The following is a 16,111-nucleotide window of genomic DNA, read 5'->3' on the forward strand; positions in this document are numbered from 1 at the left end:
ATTTTCATTATACCAACATTTGCAGCATCCTGAGCCTTTTTGGTAAGGTTACTAGGAAATCTCAGCCCAGAGTAATTTTATTCTCCCCAAAACAAGTTTCCTTTTTATTTTTAAAGAACTATACAAAAAAGCAACTTTCACTGTCTCTCGCAACTTCATTGCAACAAAAATACAAAAGACATCGCAACTTCTATCGCAATTCTTTACAAAAGCTCCCGCGAAATCAGGCATTTTGGGCCGCAACAATCTCAAAAAAAGTCTGCGAAATCCTGGAGGGACTGATTAATGCTATGTTAGTAAACATGTAGGCGTACAATTACTGTAGAATATGACTAAACTGACCAAACACAATTTTACCATGGTCTCGCAGGCTTTTTTTCACATCACTTTTTATTTACCTATATTAATAAAATATGTATTAATAATAATAATAATTTTTAAAAAAAGAATGTATTGAAGCAATTCAAAATATGCTAGTGCACTTTCTTTTATAAATTTGAATTCCGGAAAAAGTGGCTAGTAAAAAATATAAGTGGCTGGTAAAATTGAGCAAAAAAGTTAATTTCCCACCCTGGTTTTGACTATTGGTTGGACCAAACCGTCATATTGAAGGTGTTACTTTGGGCTTTGGGTAATTGTGACTGTAGTTCTCACTGTTTTCAAAATCTAATATAATCAGAGATTGATCCATAGTGACAATAATTCTTAGTTGCAGTCCTTTATAAAAAAAATTGTTTAAAAAATTGCTCCACCTCAACCAACTACAACACATAAATGCATGAGTAATAATAATCTAATGATATAGTATAATATATAATATTACAGAATCAGTATTTTCCATGGTCAGGGTGATAATCCTGAATAAATACAGACTTTACCGTCGGCGTGTGAATCTTCACTGGTCTCACGATTTGATTTGATTATGATTATCCTGTCAACGACTCGAAACGATTCAATATCACGATGCACCACGATGCGTCATCTCCTCAATATTATTGTATATTGCTACACATGGTTTTCATCACCAAATTCAAGCAGTCAGATATATATGAACTCCCCTTTTTATTGTATATGCTCTTATTAAAGACACTTCCTGAATAAAGCGGAGTCTGAACACAACAGACAAAAGGCAAAATCCCCCAAAAAAAAGCAGCAACAATAATTGAATAGGCAACAATCGATTATGGTCTGTCACTGAATCGATGCAGAATTGTCTAGGTCCGTGTCGCGATGCAGTGATTCATTTCAAAACCCCAACTTTACAGTACCACAATGAGGAATGTCTGCTACACACAAGCGTCCAACCACAGCTCAACCCCCCCGCGCTCACCATGGCTAGCGGCACGATTCCGCCCAGGTCCTGCGGTGCCAGGCGGATGAGGGTCGGCACCTCACTGGTCAAGGTGCGGGTGAGCGGGTACTCCACCTGCCACGTCACCTCCCTCCCCCCCGGAGTCATCATCACCCCGTTCACCTCCAGGTCCACTTGCAGCACTCGCTGGTAGCCTGGTGCCTCCACCCTGCAAGGGCAGAAATGGAGAAGTTGTGTGTCAGGAGTGGATTTAGATAATAAAAAAAAAGCAGGGCAGGAAATGGGAGGGAAAAGGAGGTAAAGAAAGATAGGTGACAATCAGAAAGGCACAAGTGAAAGGATAGCAAGACAGAAATAAATATAAAATTAAAAAATAAGGCGGGGGGAGTCAAAAGGGATGAGAAAGAAACAGGGAAATAGATGAGGTAAAGTAAGGAAAAAGCAAAAAATAAAACCATGGAAAATGGCGAACAGGAAAGTATGAAGGGAATGAGACATGAGGGAAAAGAGAAGATAGAAAAAGGGTGAGGAAAAACTAGAGCAGAAACAGGGAAGGTTAGGTTAGGAATCAGGTTAAAGAAGGTGGAAAGAGCGAGAGCTAGAGGGAAAACAAAAGAGAAACTGGTCTTTATCATCCACTAATGGGAGTGAGAAGGGTTGAATAATTAATTGGACATTTTAATCAGGTTTGAAGAAAACATGTAACAAATATTTTATACCTAGGGACTGATTCTGCTGTGTTACATGCAGATGTTGCACAGGGATATGCTATTTTTAAGCAATGTATCCATCTCACAATATGATATGAAACTATAATCGCGGCGCTATTAAAATTCATTGTCACATCCACACAGAACCATGATGTTGGCAAAAAAAGCAATTTATTTTTTCCTCTTGCAATATGGAGCTTCTCTTGCAGAGATTGCCAGGGCCGAGCCAATAATTTTCTCTCTTCTTCTGCAACAAAGCAGAAAAAACAATGAATGCAAATATAAAATCCTCCAAACTCATTTGATTTGTGGAGCGCTAGGTTTGATCAAGCTGCTGCCTCTCCCTCAGGTGTTCTTTGTCACAGTCCAAACTCGATGCAACACCTTTTTACAACAACCGCGCACAGATACGCATGCTGTCCTGAAAAATACAATTCACACTTGGGGATCTGGAAGGGGCTCACGTAGTTAAACATTTGTGTTGTGTAACACGACTTCTTAAAGATTGCAGTAAAAACAAAAGTTAAAGGCAAGAGAAAGTAGATGCATGTGTCTTCGGCTTTGGTATGAAGTTATTTTTTAATGTATACCATACTCTTTTAATTCTGTCCCAAGCAGTATGTTGTTTGGTTGCCGCGCAATTAAAACAAGCCTGGAGAGAGCCCCAAGTAATTGTGAGGAAGGGGGGTATAAGATCCAAGGTTTTTCTTTAACATATATTTGGACAAGCTTGTATTTCACCCCCCCCTCCCTTATGTGTTTGCACTTCAGATGCTAGCCTCACTTAAAAGTGCAGATTTAAGGACCTACTCTGGTAGAAAACTGTAAGCGAAAACTGTTTTGGAAGCTGGAAATCAGTGTGGATGAAAACAGCTTGAATAGGATTTCTGGGTCAGGAGGAAAGGTTTTTCTGTTTCAGTTGGTAATATTCTGAATTATACTAATGTCTTTCCAAAGGCCACTGAAAAGCTTTGGCTCAGAATATCAGTGTGCATCTGGCCACACAGTGAGTGCTGTTGAGATATAATTCAGTTTGAACACAGAGGAGTTATACAGGTATACTGAGGTGTAATACATCACAGTTGATGATGTTTTGGATGAATTTATCCTATCAACACTAAACGTAATCTTCTGTGCCATGGACCTCCATTGTTTTTGAAAGCAATTAAAAAACACATCAATCCAACACATTGTTGCACTGTGCAACATGTTTCTTTGTTCTATAAACATAGGCATTGCAGTTTATTTTCAGATGCCACATACACCCAACTGTTGCCTTAAATACTCAGCAGAGCACCAACTGTGTATTCATCTGCCTCTGAAAATAGTCCCCAACAAATGCAATATGTACTCCTGTTTGAATAATGCTAGCTAAAACCTACAGTGCCCATGTGTTTTTTTTAAAGATCATTTTATGGGCATTTTAGGCCTTTATTTTTTAGGACAGCTTAGACATGAAAGGGGAGGGAGAGGGGGAAGACATGCAGCAAAGGGCTGCAGGTCGGAACCAAACCTGCGGCCACTGCGGGGAGGGCTGAGCCTTTGTACATGGGGCGCACGCTGTACCAGGTGAGTTACACAGGCGCCTGTGTGCCCAGCTGTAAATTGTGTGTGTAAATTACTGAGCCTTCTTAAAAAATGAAACTATACATTCATGCACTGTTTTTAAAGATTTACATTTTCAGTAGGAACAAATTGGCATGGGGCTAAGGCAGAATCTGGAAGTCGGAACGTATTGAGAGACAGGTTCTCCAACACATTGTTGGTTTTGGTCTTTTAATGGGTCCCCAGTTGGATTTTAACTGGTAATGCTTCTATTCATGGTCGGGGTCTTAACCCCTAATTTACAGGGGTGTCCTTAATGGAATGTGTGGACTGTTTGGAAAATATAAAATAATGCCAGCCTTATCCTTTAATGTTTATTAGCCAACATTTTTCAATATACAATCAAGACATTCCATCCATCTTTTTGAAATGTCTCCCGCACTCTCCCTAACCCTCCCTCTCAATCCCATCTTCCCCCAACAATCCCCACTTTATTTACATTTACTTACTGTACAAAGTACTTTAGCAATAAATAAATCCAAAATCTGCTAAGGGATTTATTAAATAGTTAGAAGCATTGCCAAATATTCCTGCAAAATTAGTTTTGATGACATAACCAAGAAAAACATGAAATAACTGTTCCATGAGAAAAATGATGTTTACACTTTTTAAGCCATGTTTTCGTGGGGTGCCATTTACAAATGTCTAGGCAGATTTGTTCTCTTTGAAATCCATTTCCTTTTCATCAAAGTTAGACATCAAATGCAAAATGTAGGAACTGCTGAGAGCAAATATCTCCCACAACACGTACTTGCAGTTCCGTATGTAGTTATATGTTACTTTTAGGTGTTTGGCTGCGGACCATGAATATCAGTCACTTGCCGAAGCTCAAGTCTGTCCATTGCTCTCTTTTCCTTTCCTCAGTTTCTTTCTCAGACAGAAATTCAGAGTGCAACAGAGCCACAGTGGGGTCTGCTGCTGGGCTCAGGGGTAGTGACTGCACTGATTATGTGCTTTACGCTTATGGTGTACAATTACAGCCAAATCAATTATCTGCAACAGACAGTTGTGCTTAACAAAGAAGCAAACAATCAGGGCTTTAGTGCTGAACACTACAATACAACTCCTCTTCGCTCTCTATTTAATCTGTCGTTTTGTGTTGTCTTTATTGTGTCTTTTTCTTGTCTTTGCTCTTTTCCTTTTTCCCCTCCCTACTGCAGTGTTGTATTGCTCCCAATAGAGGGCATTCCGCTCTCTCTCTCACCCTCACCCCTTCAGCCAGAGTGTGTTTGGGATGATAAATGTCTGCAGCCCACTGGTCTGAGAGGTCTGCCTACTTTCTCCATGTCTCATTATAAACATAACTGCACTGTGTGCCCTTTTCTCAGCGAGATTACCATACAATTTAATACGCTCACTGGCAACTATCACTTCCCCTGCTATGAGGTGGACGCAGAGACTGAGACAAAACACAGAGCGGAAACGGGGCTAAAAGGGCTACAATAAAAGCCAAATGTCTACTGGGATCACAGAACTGACTGTGCCACTACAAAAGTGAACAGTGACAATGGTATCATAGCAGCTTTGTTGTGGTGAAATGAGGTGGAAAATCGGTCATGTCATTTTGAGGAGGCTTTTGAGGTATCTCCATTTGTCAGTCCTATTGTTGGGTGTGAAAGCACAAACTGAAAAGGGTAAAGTGAATCCACTCAGAGGAAATTGCGCACACTTTAAATTCTGTAAGAAACATTTCAAACACGCCCTTGTTGTAACAAAGGGGCTCTGAGTGGTAAGAAGTGACATAACAGCAAAACAAAATGACACAAATGAAATTCCCTTTTTTTCCCTCCAAAACAGGAAAATAAAAGTGGAGCTTAGCACAACACAAAAGCCCTGTTAAACATACAGGCATGTTTTTCCTCTTTTCACTCTTAACACCTCCTTTGGTATCTGGCTCTGAGAAAAGGTAGAGGGAGAACAAGTCTGCTGTCTCTTTTGGAGACCCGAGGGGGTTCCTTTCATGCACAGCAGTGATTTGGTTAGCACTGACAACAATGATACATCAAAGACTTGAATCTATTTTGCTACAGTGAATCGACAGCGGGTCCAACAATAGATGGAGACGGAGTGAGACAGTTTGTGTGTGTCTGTACACTATGTTTGTACGCACTAATACCTCAAAGTGCTCCATTCAGGTAAAAGTGGGTACATTCTTGTCAATTATGGGAGCCAGAAGACTACAAGATTTACTTCATGGTCAACAACTTGTTTTTTTCAGTCAGTATGTGGGACATGCTGTACATAAACTCACTGGCAGAAAAAACGGTCGCCTACGACTGCACGTTTTGTGTGGTTAGATTTCTGTGGTGAATTTTCCTGCCAATGGGAATTTGTTTGTTTGATGTGCTGAGGATGGGCTGTTTGTGTTTGTGACATTTCACACACAGTTTTCTGTGTGTGTGTGTGTGTGTGTGTGTGTGTGTGTGTGTGTGTGTGTGTGTGTGTGTGTTGGCCGTGGGTCAGACGAATGAGAGAGTAGGACATCTGCGTGAAAGTGCATTCCAAGAAAGATGTTTTAAGAAGATGCATACCAGCGATTGATGTCCAACCGGAAGACATTTTTCATATTTTATCTAGTTCACTCTTTGTTGCTGTTAATCTAGCCGCAGATGGTTTATTTGCCATAAGCCTTTAAAGGTCTGCTGTTGGCAAGCTTGATATGTTCCACTAGATATATTTGTTGTCTCTGAATTACAGGCTGTTATGACTTCACAGCAAGATGGTTTTAAGTCTGAAAATATTTTTGTCATTATTAGTTAGATTTGTATTTTATTTCAATCATCTGTCAGCGAACAATGCCCATCACAGTTTTCCAGAACTCAAGGTGTTTGTTTTGTCCGAAATTCACAGATATTCAATTTACAATGATACAAAACAGAGAAAAGCAGCAAATACTCAAATATAAAAGGCGTGTGTGCGTGTGCGTTTGTGTGTGTGTGTGTGTGTGTGTGTGTGTGTGTGTGGCATTTTAGCTTAAAAAATTACCTTTTTTTCCTTTAGCACGTAGACTTCTTGGTGCCACACACTTCTAGTGGGTCATAAGTGATGATTGAGAGGGACTATTTTTGTATTAGTCTAAGTCTATACATTGTTACTTTTTAGGAAAATACTGCACATTATGCCTTTTAAAGGAAAAGTTAGAAGGTTTCGGGAAATACGCATAGACACACAACAATGTTGAAAGTCACGGTGTGAAACCTTAGCTCAGTGTTTTTACCTTCATGTGTGGATTAAACAAATAAGATATGATGAGTTAATTAGCAAAAATGATTTTGTCTTTTTTGAATTCTTTGGACAGAGCCAGGCTACCTGTTTCCCCTTGCTTCAGTCTTTATACTATACTTAGCTGAGTGACTCTCGGTTTTAGCTCCATATGTACAGACATGAGCGTGGCATTGATCTTACTCTCGGCACAAAAGTGAATAAACACACATCCCAAACTTGTTGAACCATTCCTTTAATGGAATTCTCATTGTGCAGAGAAGATGTTTTGGTAAGATGTAATTACTGTTCTTTCTTGCTTTCTGAATGCTCTGTATGTGGTGACACGGATGATTTGCTTTTGCAGCTGTTTCAATTATTTGTAGTTCACTTACCCTCCAGCTGTGCGGCTAAGTGTTTTCTGTATTTGGAGTCCGATGTCTCTCAAACAAATACATTGAGATTCTCATTAGTTCGAAGACCTCACAGGAAATCAGATAATATCTCTAATGAGTGAAACCTTGTGCCAACAGGAGCTCCATCTGCTGCATACTAAAGTGTAGTTATAAAGGTCACTGTGCATTAATAGTGGAGACTACCTCTCCCGATTGTGTGCGTAATGAGGTCTTTTAGCCTGATGTAGTTGGGGGTCATTAGAATATAATTATTAAAAAATTAGGATGTGGTGTAGGAGAAACCATATTGTGTGTGTGTGTGTGTGTGTGTGTGATTTGTATTTTATTTCAATCATCTGTCAGCGAACAGTGCCCATCACAGTTTCCCAGAACTCAAGGTGATGACTGCTTGTTTTGTCCAAAATTCACAGATATTCAATTTACAATAATAAAAATACCACGGGAGTCCAGCATCTTCTCTAATGAGTGTCACTATCACAGGTCTAATATCTATCTCTTCTCCCTGATGATTCTAATCTCTATCGCACTGGTGAGCAGCAGACCTGAGACGCAACTGAAAGTGAGTAGTAGTAGTAGTAGTTTGGAGAAGGTTGTTCCAGGCCAGTTATTCAGCCAGTAGGGCCTTCGGAGACCCTGTGGGGCTTTAGAGGATTGAAGAAGCAGGAAAGGGTGACAGAGAAAAAAACAGACCACGTCTCTTATTCATCGCAAAACAACTGAAATGAGCAAAATTCTCCCCCAAAGACAGCTCTGTGAGCCACATCACAGCTGTTAGTAAATGTACGGCCCTCATAAAACACTGACACTCTAATCCTAACCTTGTGCTGTCTGGGGAGGCTGGTGGCTCTCCATCCAGTGATGCCTGTTTCATCTGTGTGGAATGGATGCATTTATGGAGTGATAAACATCGACAGATGACAGACAGATAATGAAAGAGATCATAAAATGAAACCATGTCAAGAGGCAGCTGAAACGTAAAATAACCAATTTATGTACGCTGGAGATTTCCCCCTGGATCTATCAAACCTGCGACGTCAGCCCTGTCCTTGTCAGAACAGATTAGTTTGCCTTCACTGTTGGCCCGCAGAGTGCAAAAGGGGTGGGGATGTGGTGGGTGAAATAACTGAAAGAGATATAATGCAGTTCTTCTCCCAAATTGCCTTTGTGGTCTGCTTTTTCTTCAATATTTTTTGAAATAACCCCCCCCTCTTTCTCTGCGCCATATTTTTCCTACATTCCTCTCAAACAGTGTGTGAAATGAGAGGATTCGGGTTTCCTGCATGAAACAGATGTGGCTTCATGCATCAACCAATCAAAAGGCAGTGTCGCCACTCTACACCATATCGCACCAAAAGCCAATCAGAGCCTTAAACAGCGGCTGAGAAAATTGGAGATGTCAACATGGTAAAAAAAAACAAAAAAAAAAACAACTCTACTGTGAGCTCATCTTTTAGGAGTTGAATCTAAGTCAGACCATGTCCAGAAAAGGCAATCTCAGAGCAGTGAGTGAGCTTTTTTGTTTTACCCATATGACCAAAATCATCTGTTCAAATTGTACGTATTAAGTAAGCATTTACAGACTGTCTCAACTTTTTTGAAAAAAATTATCTAAAAAAAAAATAGTATGGGTATTTTTTTCCCTTCAACATATTGCTTCTGAAATACACTTCTTATCACATAGCAACAGGGTGCCTGTAAATGTATATGAATTGATTTAAAAAACAAAACAACATATCAAGGGAATGTTTCAACTGTCTCCTCAAAATGTAAACCCTTGAACAAAAATGGCAAAGACCTTCACCATCAAACTGATGCATTTCACAAACAATCCTATCTCAGAAATATTCTGTTCATATGCAACTAAACATAAATGCAGGCCATATTATGTTTTTCTATCAACATTTTGGGGTTTACTTTGAAAATGTTAAAAATGTCAACACATTTTATTTCCATCACTTTCGTCCAGACTGAAATGCCTCAACAACTACTGGATGGATTGCAATGAAATGTTTTACGCATATTTGAGGTGCCCAGAGGATTATTCCTTCTGACTTTGGTGATCCCCTGACTTTCCCTCTATCACCACCAGCAGGTCAAAGGTTTCACTTATTCTGTGAAATATTTCAATCTACTAGATGGACTGACACAGAAATGTTCATGTTCTCCCTCAGCATGAACTGAGATCAAATTTGGTGATCCCATAACCTTTCCTCTACTGTCACCATCAGGTTAAAATGACAATGTCTCCAATTCTTATATTATTATATACATACTGGTTTATGACCAAATACCTGCAAAACTGACATTCCTATCAGCCTCCGTTGTACTTTGCATTTAGTGCTAAAAAGCCAATGTTCTTACCTAAATAGATCTAAAATAAGATGGTGAACATGGTGAACCTTAAACCTGCTTAACATCTGCATGTCACAGATGTCACAGAGTAACCTAGACCTAACACAGACACAGGATACAAAATGATCATATGTACGCCAAACCATCCATTCTGTACTCCAATGGTTTTAGATCTGTTGTATAATAAGGCCACGCTTCAAATTTAGAAAAACATTGCCAGTCAGAGATAGGGTGAGAAGCTCAGTTATCCGTGAGGAGCTCGGAGTAGAGCCGCTGCTCCTTCGCGTCGAAAGGAGCCAGTTGAGGTGGTTCAGGCATCTGGTAAGGATGCCCCCTGGGCGCCTCCCTAGGGAGGTGTTCCAGGCACGTCCAGCTGGGAGGAGGCCTCGGGGAAGACCCAGGACTAGGTGGAGGGATTATATCTCCAACCTGGCCTGGGAACGCCTCGGTATCCCCCAGTCGGAGCTGGTTAATGTGGCTCGGGAAAGGGAAGTTTGGGGTCCCCTGCTGGAGCTGCTACCCCCGCGACCCGACGAAGATGGATGGATTGCCAGTCAGTGTAATCAATGGGGCAGTTACAGTTCCTTTACATTACATGTCATTTAGCGGGCGCTTCTATCCAAAGCAACTTATAATTGCTATATATCAGCAGTCACACACCTCTGGAGCAACTAGTGGTTAAGCATCTTGCTCAGAGACACATTGGTTGATGTATCACAGTGGGAATCAAACCCAGATCTCCCACACCAAAGGCATGCATCATGTCCACTGCGCCATCACCACCACACTGGTCCCTCTGAAATGTATAGGCCTAAACAAACTAGCAGTATATAAACAGATTGTGTAGGAGACAGGGATGTTCACATGGTCACAGTTTCAGTGGTTTAAAAAACTGTATCCCTCATATGGTCTCACTAATGTGCTGTTAGGTATAGGCTACATACATGTGCATACATTTGCAATTATACTGATTATCAATGGCAAACAGGGTATACCACAGCTAGTTTCTATCAAAAAGCTTTTAACCTCTGCAGCCTCTATAAACTCTTTGACTATTGACTGTTTACTCGTATCTCTGATTCATCTACACTGTAGTGCGAGATTAAAGAATTTGCAGAGGTGAGTGGAAATTAGTTTTTCTTCCAGTCTCTCTGGATATGGAATATCGTGAGAGAGAGTGAATTGCTTGACAATCGAGGCGTTGAAAGCCCACCCAGTACCACCATCAGCTTTTAACGGCTGGGCAACTGCTGGTGGTTACGAGCCTCGCTTCAGACAGTGAATACTATACAACACAATCAATCAGCGTATAAACACCATCTTCTATCCCCTTATTGATTTCTGTGAGCTGTAGGAGTGTTAGTGAAATTCTCCAGAGGGCTATAGTGCTCATCCTCTTATCCTGGACAATAAGATCAACTCAGTGTGACTGGCTAATTCCCCCCCACCGCAGAGTTTAAACTCTCCACCAGAATTGACACTTCTTCTCTGTCTTGTTACTCACACATCTACACAAATATGACAAGGGATTAGATCAAGTTTTTATTATTTGCCTCTCAGTTGCTGCCTGCTACTGTTGAATCTCATGAGGTCCATGATTTTAGGCTTTTATGTATTGCAGCCTGAGAGGTATCTGTTTGATCACACTTGCTGGAGTTTTTCTTTTATGTTTCTGTCTTTACATCTCTCTTTTTGCTTTTTGCTTACCACTCTCCTGGCTTCATTCATTACCCCCTCCTTTTTCATTTCTTTGAGTCATTCTATCTCTGGGAACAGAGGGAATTTGCCATGTGATCACCCCAGCCCTCCCCATTTCACTTGTCTTTCCTCTTCTGCTCTCATAGGAGCTTCAGAAGATAAATGTAGTTGGAACATATACACAGACAAGCCCAAACAGAGCATTTGAATGAAACATATTTTTTACTTCTGCTCTCTACTGCCACTGATGTTCTGGACTCTAGCAAGACGATACAGTGTACATCATTGGTCTGTGGGGTGTGTCAACTTGAAAAAAAGATTTTGTCAACTCAGTGTTAGCCACAAGGCGTATCAATCATTTGACTGATGCACAGTGTTGAACGTGTCAGTTTGCAACTAATGAACAGGAACGTGAGCGTCGTTCACTCTAGCCACGGTAATGGCCCTCACACACCGTGTTTTGCGGCACCTAAGGATTTACAGCACCTGGCAGCGATATTTCTTTTTTTTTTTTTAGGATGGAGAAGGCATTACCAACTCTGCCTCTGATTGGCTCACCCTTGTATTTTTTTACCCTAAAGCTGCCTACACATGACCTGCGGTAAAACCGCTCTGCGCTGGCTGTGCCATTGTTTTCCATTGGGGAGAGAGGTGCTGCCCAACTAGGCTTCTTAAGAACTGTGAACAAGAACTAGTTCATTTTAATTGGTCTTAACTTAACTTTAAACTAGCTCTTGTTAAGTGTGAACTTGCACAAAACTGCTGATACTTTCCTGTGAGGGTCCTTCTTCTCCATGTTGATTGAGGACTTACATTTACTTTCTAGACTGACTTTGGAAAGCCTTTTGGATCATTCTAAATTAGAGGCGACAGTGTTTGCTTTTGTAGATGGTCGTGCCACTCTGCATTTAGTCTGCATTAGCAATGCAGGATTTTTCAGCACATTTCCTTAGGGGGTGTAATGGTGAAACAGTGACTTAATAAAGGAACAGGCCAAATACTCGTATGTTGAATACAGGCTGCCAAGTGGCAACAACTGTGACTGAATGGTGGAGCCACTGAGATGCAGATGCCTCTAGCTGCGAGCCTCAAAGTGGGACTTGACTGTGTTAAAGTTTTAGTGGAAATTATTGCTCAAAGTGGTTGCTCAACATTGTGCAAACCATAAACACATACTACGCCATGTCAGAGTGTCCATGTTTTCCTACAGTTCATGTATGGGCACGTGTTCAACAATCAAAGATCCAATACACTGTAGTGCACAATGTTGGGGGTATTTATGGACAAGTACGATCGGCAATATGACGACACAATGATGAGTGTTAATAAATCATTGCTAGTTACATGGTAATGTAATAAGCCATCTGGCTATCATGTAAATGAACTAGCTGTGGGGAGTAGTTTCCTGAGGAACTCCTATTTTTATTAATGTTGAGTGGTGGACACTGGCAGTGTACTTACCAAGAGGTGTTGTGGCACACAGACATTCCCTGGTATTTTAGCTAAACATGGCGTATACGTGCAACTAACTAACTAACTACTATAGCTGTAAGTTTGTAACTTTTGGCTGATTTTACTTACAGTGTAACCCTGCTTGGTAACAACCTGAGAAGAGGTTAAATGGAAATTTACATAGTAAAAATGTAATTTCTTTTGGCATATTGCACAGTTTCTGATAAAGAGCATTACTGCTCAGTAATTCTACCCCGGTTAAATAGAGGCTAAAACGACTAATAACACATTTATGCATTTATATGCACTGATGCAAATGTTTAGCATGATCAACCTCCCATTTGGATCTTTGTTTTTTTTTCTCTTAAATTTCTGTTGCCAGAGTCATATTCTCAACTGTGGTCACCAGAAGAGGACCTTGTTTACTGTAAAATGCAGAAACCCGTGAGGGATTTTCTTTGAATACTGCAAAAAAAAACAACTAAAATATCTACAAGATACCACAAAGGGAGTTCTGGGTGAAAGGAGCCTTTTGTATTTGATAATTCAGTAAATCATATTGAAATGTTTTTTTTTTAGTTTAGCCTGATTTGCTGAAGTGCAGTGCCTTAAAGGTTTTTGGCTCATTGTATTGTGGGTTATTATGCTGTTGGGTCATCACGTTTTTAAGCTCATATTTTCTTTACTTGTGTCTGACAAGGTAAATCAATATGAGAGTAGCACACATTTCCTACAGTGGATGATTTTGGCTTGTGTGTTGTTCTTTTTTGTTCTTTTTATCTTCCTTTGTGTATCATTAAAATGGTTTGATAAACTTTAAATGCATTTTCTTTCAAAAACATCACTAAATAGTCGACCTTTTAGCTTGGTTTGGATTGCTGTCTCAATAAAATCTCCCAGAATCTTTTTTCTATTTTCAGGATTTTACATGCATCATCAATTCAATGTGCACTTTTATATGCAGGCTTTACCAAGGTATGTTTGGTTACCTTGAACCGATCCAATTTAATCAGTGACACCTGCAGGATTTGTGACTGCAAGTCACATACTCTGAGGTAAATTGAATGTAAATTGCAGGCAAGAATCGGGCATGCATGTGCAGGCACCAATACAAACCTAAACAAACTAACAAACAAACAAACTGCTCCCTGGTTCAGTTTATTAAATTGGTGTATCTGGACAGGGTTAATAAGAATGCTGGCCCCACCATGACCCCTTGCTGACCTGAGTCCTTATTCCTGCTCCCCTGCCTCATTAATCTGTCAAATAAACAGAGCCCTCTCCTCCTCATCCACTGGACGAGGGAGGGAATTGATGAGAGAGGAAGAGGCACACAGTTCCTTATTTTGCCATCACTTACATTTCTTTCACTCTTGTGTTTAACACAACAGTTGAGCAAACAACTGTCGAAGGTGATAGTCTGTGGATGTGCCTCTGCTTCTCACCTACACACACACACACACACACACACACACACACACACACACACACACGATAATTTGCAAACAAACTGAATCTAAGCCAAATTGCATTTACCCCTCATGGTAAAAATGACCCATTTGGCCTATACATTTTCTTGTTTGTTTCCAATTTAGTGTTAATTCTAGCATTAACTTCATTCTATTAGGGCTGCAACTAATGATTCATTTCATTGTCAATTAATTATTATTTTCTTGGTAAATTGATTAATTGTTAGGTCTTTGAAATGTCGGAGTGATGTCTTCAGATTGCTTGATTTGTCCGACCACAATCCAAAACTTACAATCGTATATGACAAAGCACAGCAGCACATCCTTATACTTTAGAAGATGAAACCCGCAAATGACATTTTTGCATTTAATCATTTATTAACATAGTCGCAGATTGTCTTTTGACTGACAAACCAATTAATCGACTATCCGGTGCAGCTCTACATTCTAAACATTGTATTGGTGAGTGTCTGTGTGCTGGAAGTCCTTTGACAAGTCCTTGCAGTACCTCAGATATGAAATACACCTCAAAGAGAGCTCTAAAGCATTATCAGCAGCCGAGGATAGAGCGGATGATTTATTAGAAGATGAAGTGGATCAGAGGGTGTGAGCCGAGGGTCCCAAGGCCAATAGGCCTGCCTTATCAAACACCACCAGGCTCCATGGCCAATCTCCAACTGTGTGCAACTCTCCACCAGCGCTGGCTCTGGTTACTGATAAAAGTCAGATTGAGGAACTACAGAGTTTTGTTAGGAGGAGAGAAGGATTTGATTTACTTTTATCTAGGGCTGTCAGCATTAATGCGTTAATCGCGATGCGATTAAGGGTCAAGCATAATGCGTTAATTTATTTTAATCGTATTAATCGCATGCCGCCATTTATTAATTTATTTTCACTTCACTTGGCTTTGCGTCGTGCCTAACAGGCTGCTATTTTGCCGTACTTCCTCGTAACACATCCTGCTGCTGCAGGAATAGCAACGCGGATTTCGGCGCCTCATTCCGGTGCCACTGATATGTCTGCGCTTCTCTCTGATGCTCTGAAACAGACGTTACAGGAAACAGAAACATCGCTGCACATGACACTAGTTAACACTACACTTGACAGCAGCTAACGTTAGCCTACCGCTAGCTAGTTAACACTATACTCGACAGCAGCTAACGTTAGCCTACCGCTAGCTAGTAGCTGGATTAAACACGGTTAAAATGCTGACAGCTAACGCTAAACGGTGTAAAGTTTGACTGTGTTTCACTGTAGAGGATTCAACCTTCTTATATACTGTCTATGGATTCAACACCGGGATGTAACAATCTGCAGCTGCTGTTGTCGGAAAAACACAGACAGTGCGTTCAATGAAACTGGTAATTTATAGCCTCGTGGTGCATTCAAAGTTGTTGTCAAATTCAAATGTGTGACTAGATTAAATATATAATAAACAAATACAAATCTTAAAATCAAGTTCATAAAGTAACTTTCTTTGCATTCATTTGATTCCCAATCAAGATACACTGGTAAGAATGGCTTTCCATTGTTAATATGTACTTAAAAACTGTTCTGAAATGCAAAATAATAGAATTTTAGTCATGTGATAAAACATGCAATTACTAGCGATTAACTATAGAAATTCAACAATTAATCGCGATTAAGAAAATGTAATCGTTTGACAGCCCTACTTTTATCTATAAATGATTAATTAATTAAGAAGAAAAGCTTGTTTTAAAAACATTACGGACCAAAGTACAGAGTGTGGATGGGTAGCTGGAGAAATGCCAGTTCCTGGGCACTGCCAAGGTGCTCTTAAGCAAGGCACCGAACCCCACCGAATAAAAAGTTTAAATTATTATTATTATCATTATGACGAATAGGGGTGGGGGCATCCTTATCTGATTTTGGGCT

At 40.2% G+C, this 16,111-nt stretch overlaps 1 protein-coding gene across 1 annotated transcript in view; it reads right to left on the reverse strand.

The window, feature by feature from the left end:
• The window catches only part of LOC144531703 (transmembrane protein 132C-like), a 166,136-nt gene that overhangs the window by 43,187 nt on the left and 106,838 nt on the right, over positions 1–16,111 (reverse strand). Inside the window, exon 5 of the mRNA XM_078271961.1 lies at positions 1,331–1,520. Coding sequence (XP_078128087.1) covers positions 1,331–1,520 — 190 coding nt within the window. The remainder of the gene's footprint in view (positions 1–1,330; positions 1,521–16,111) is intronic.

Source organism: Sander vitreus, chromosome 16, assembly GCF_031162955.1.
Source record: "Sander vitreus isolate 19-12246 chromosome 16, sanVit1, whole genome shotgun sequence".
Lineage (NCBI taxonomy): Eukaryota > Metazoa > Chordata > Actinopteri > Perciformes > Percidae > Sander > Sander vitreus.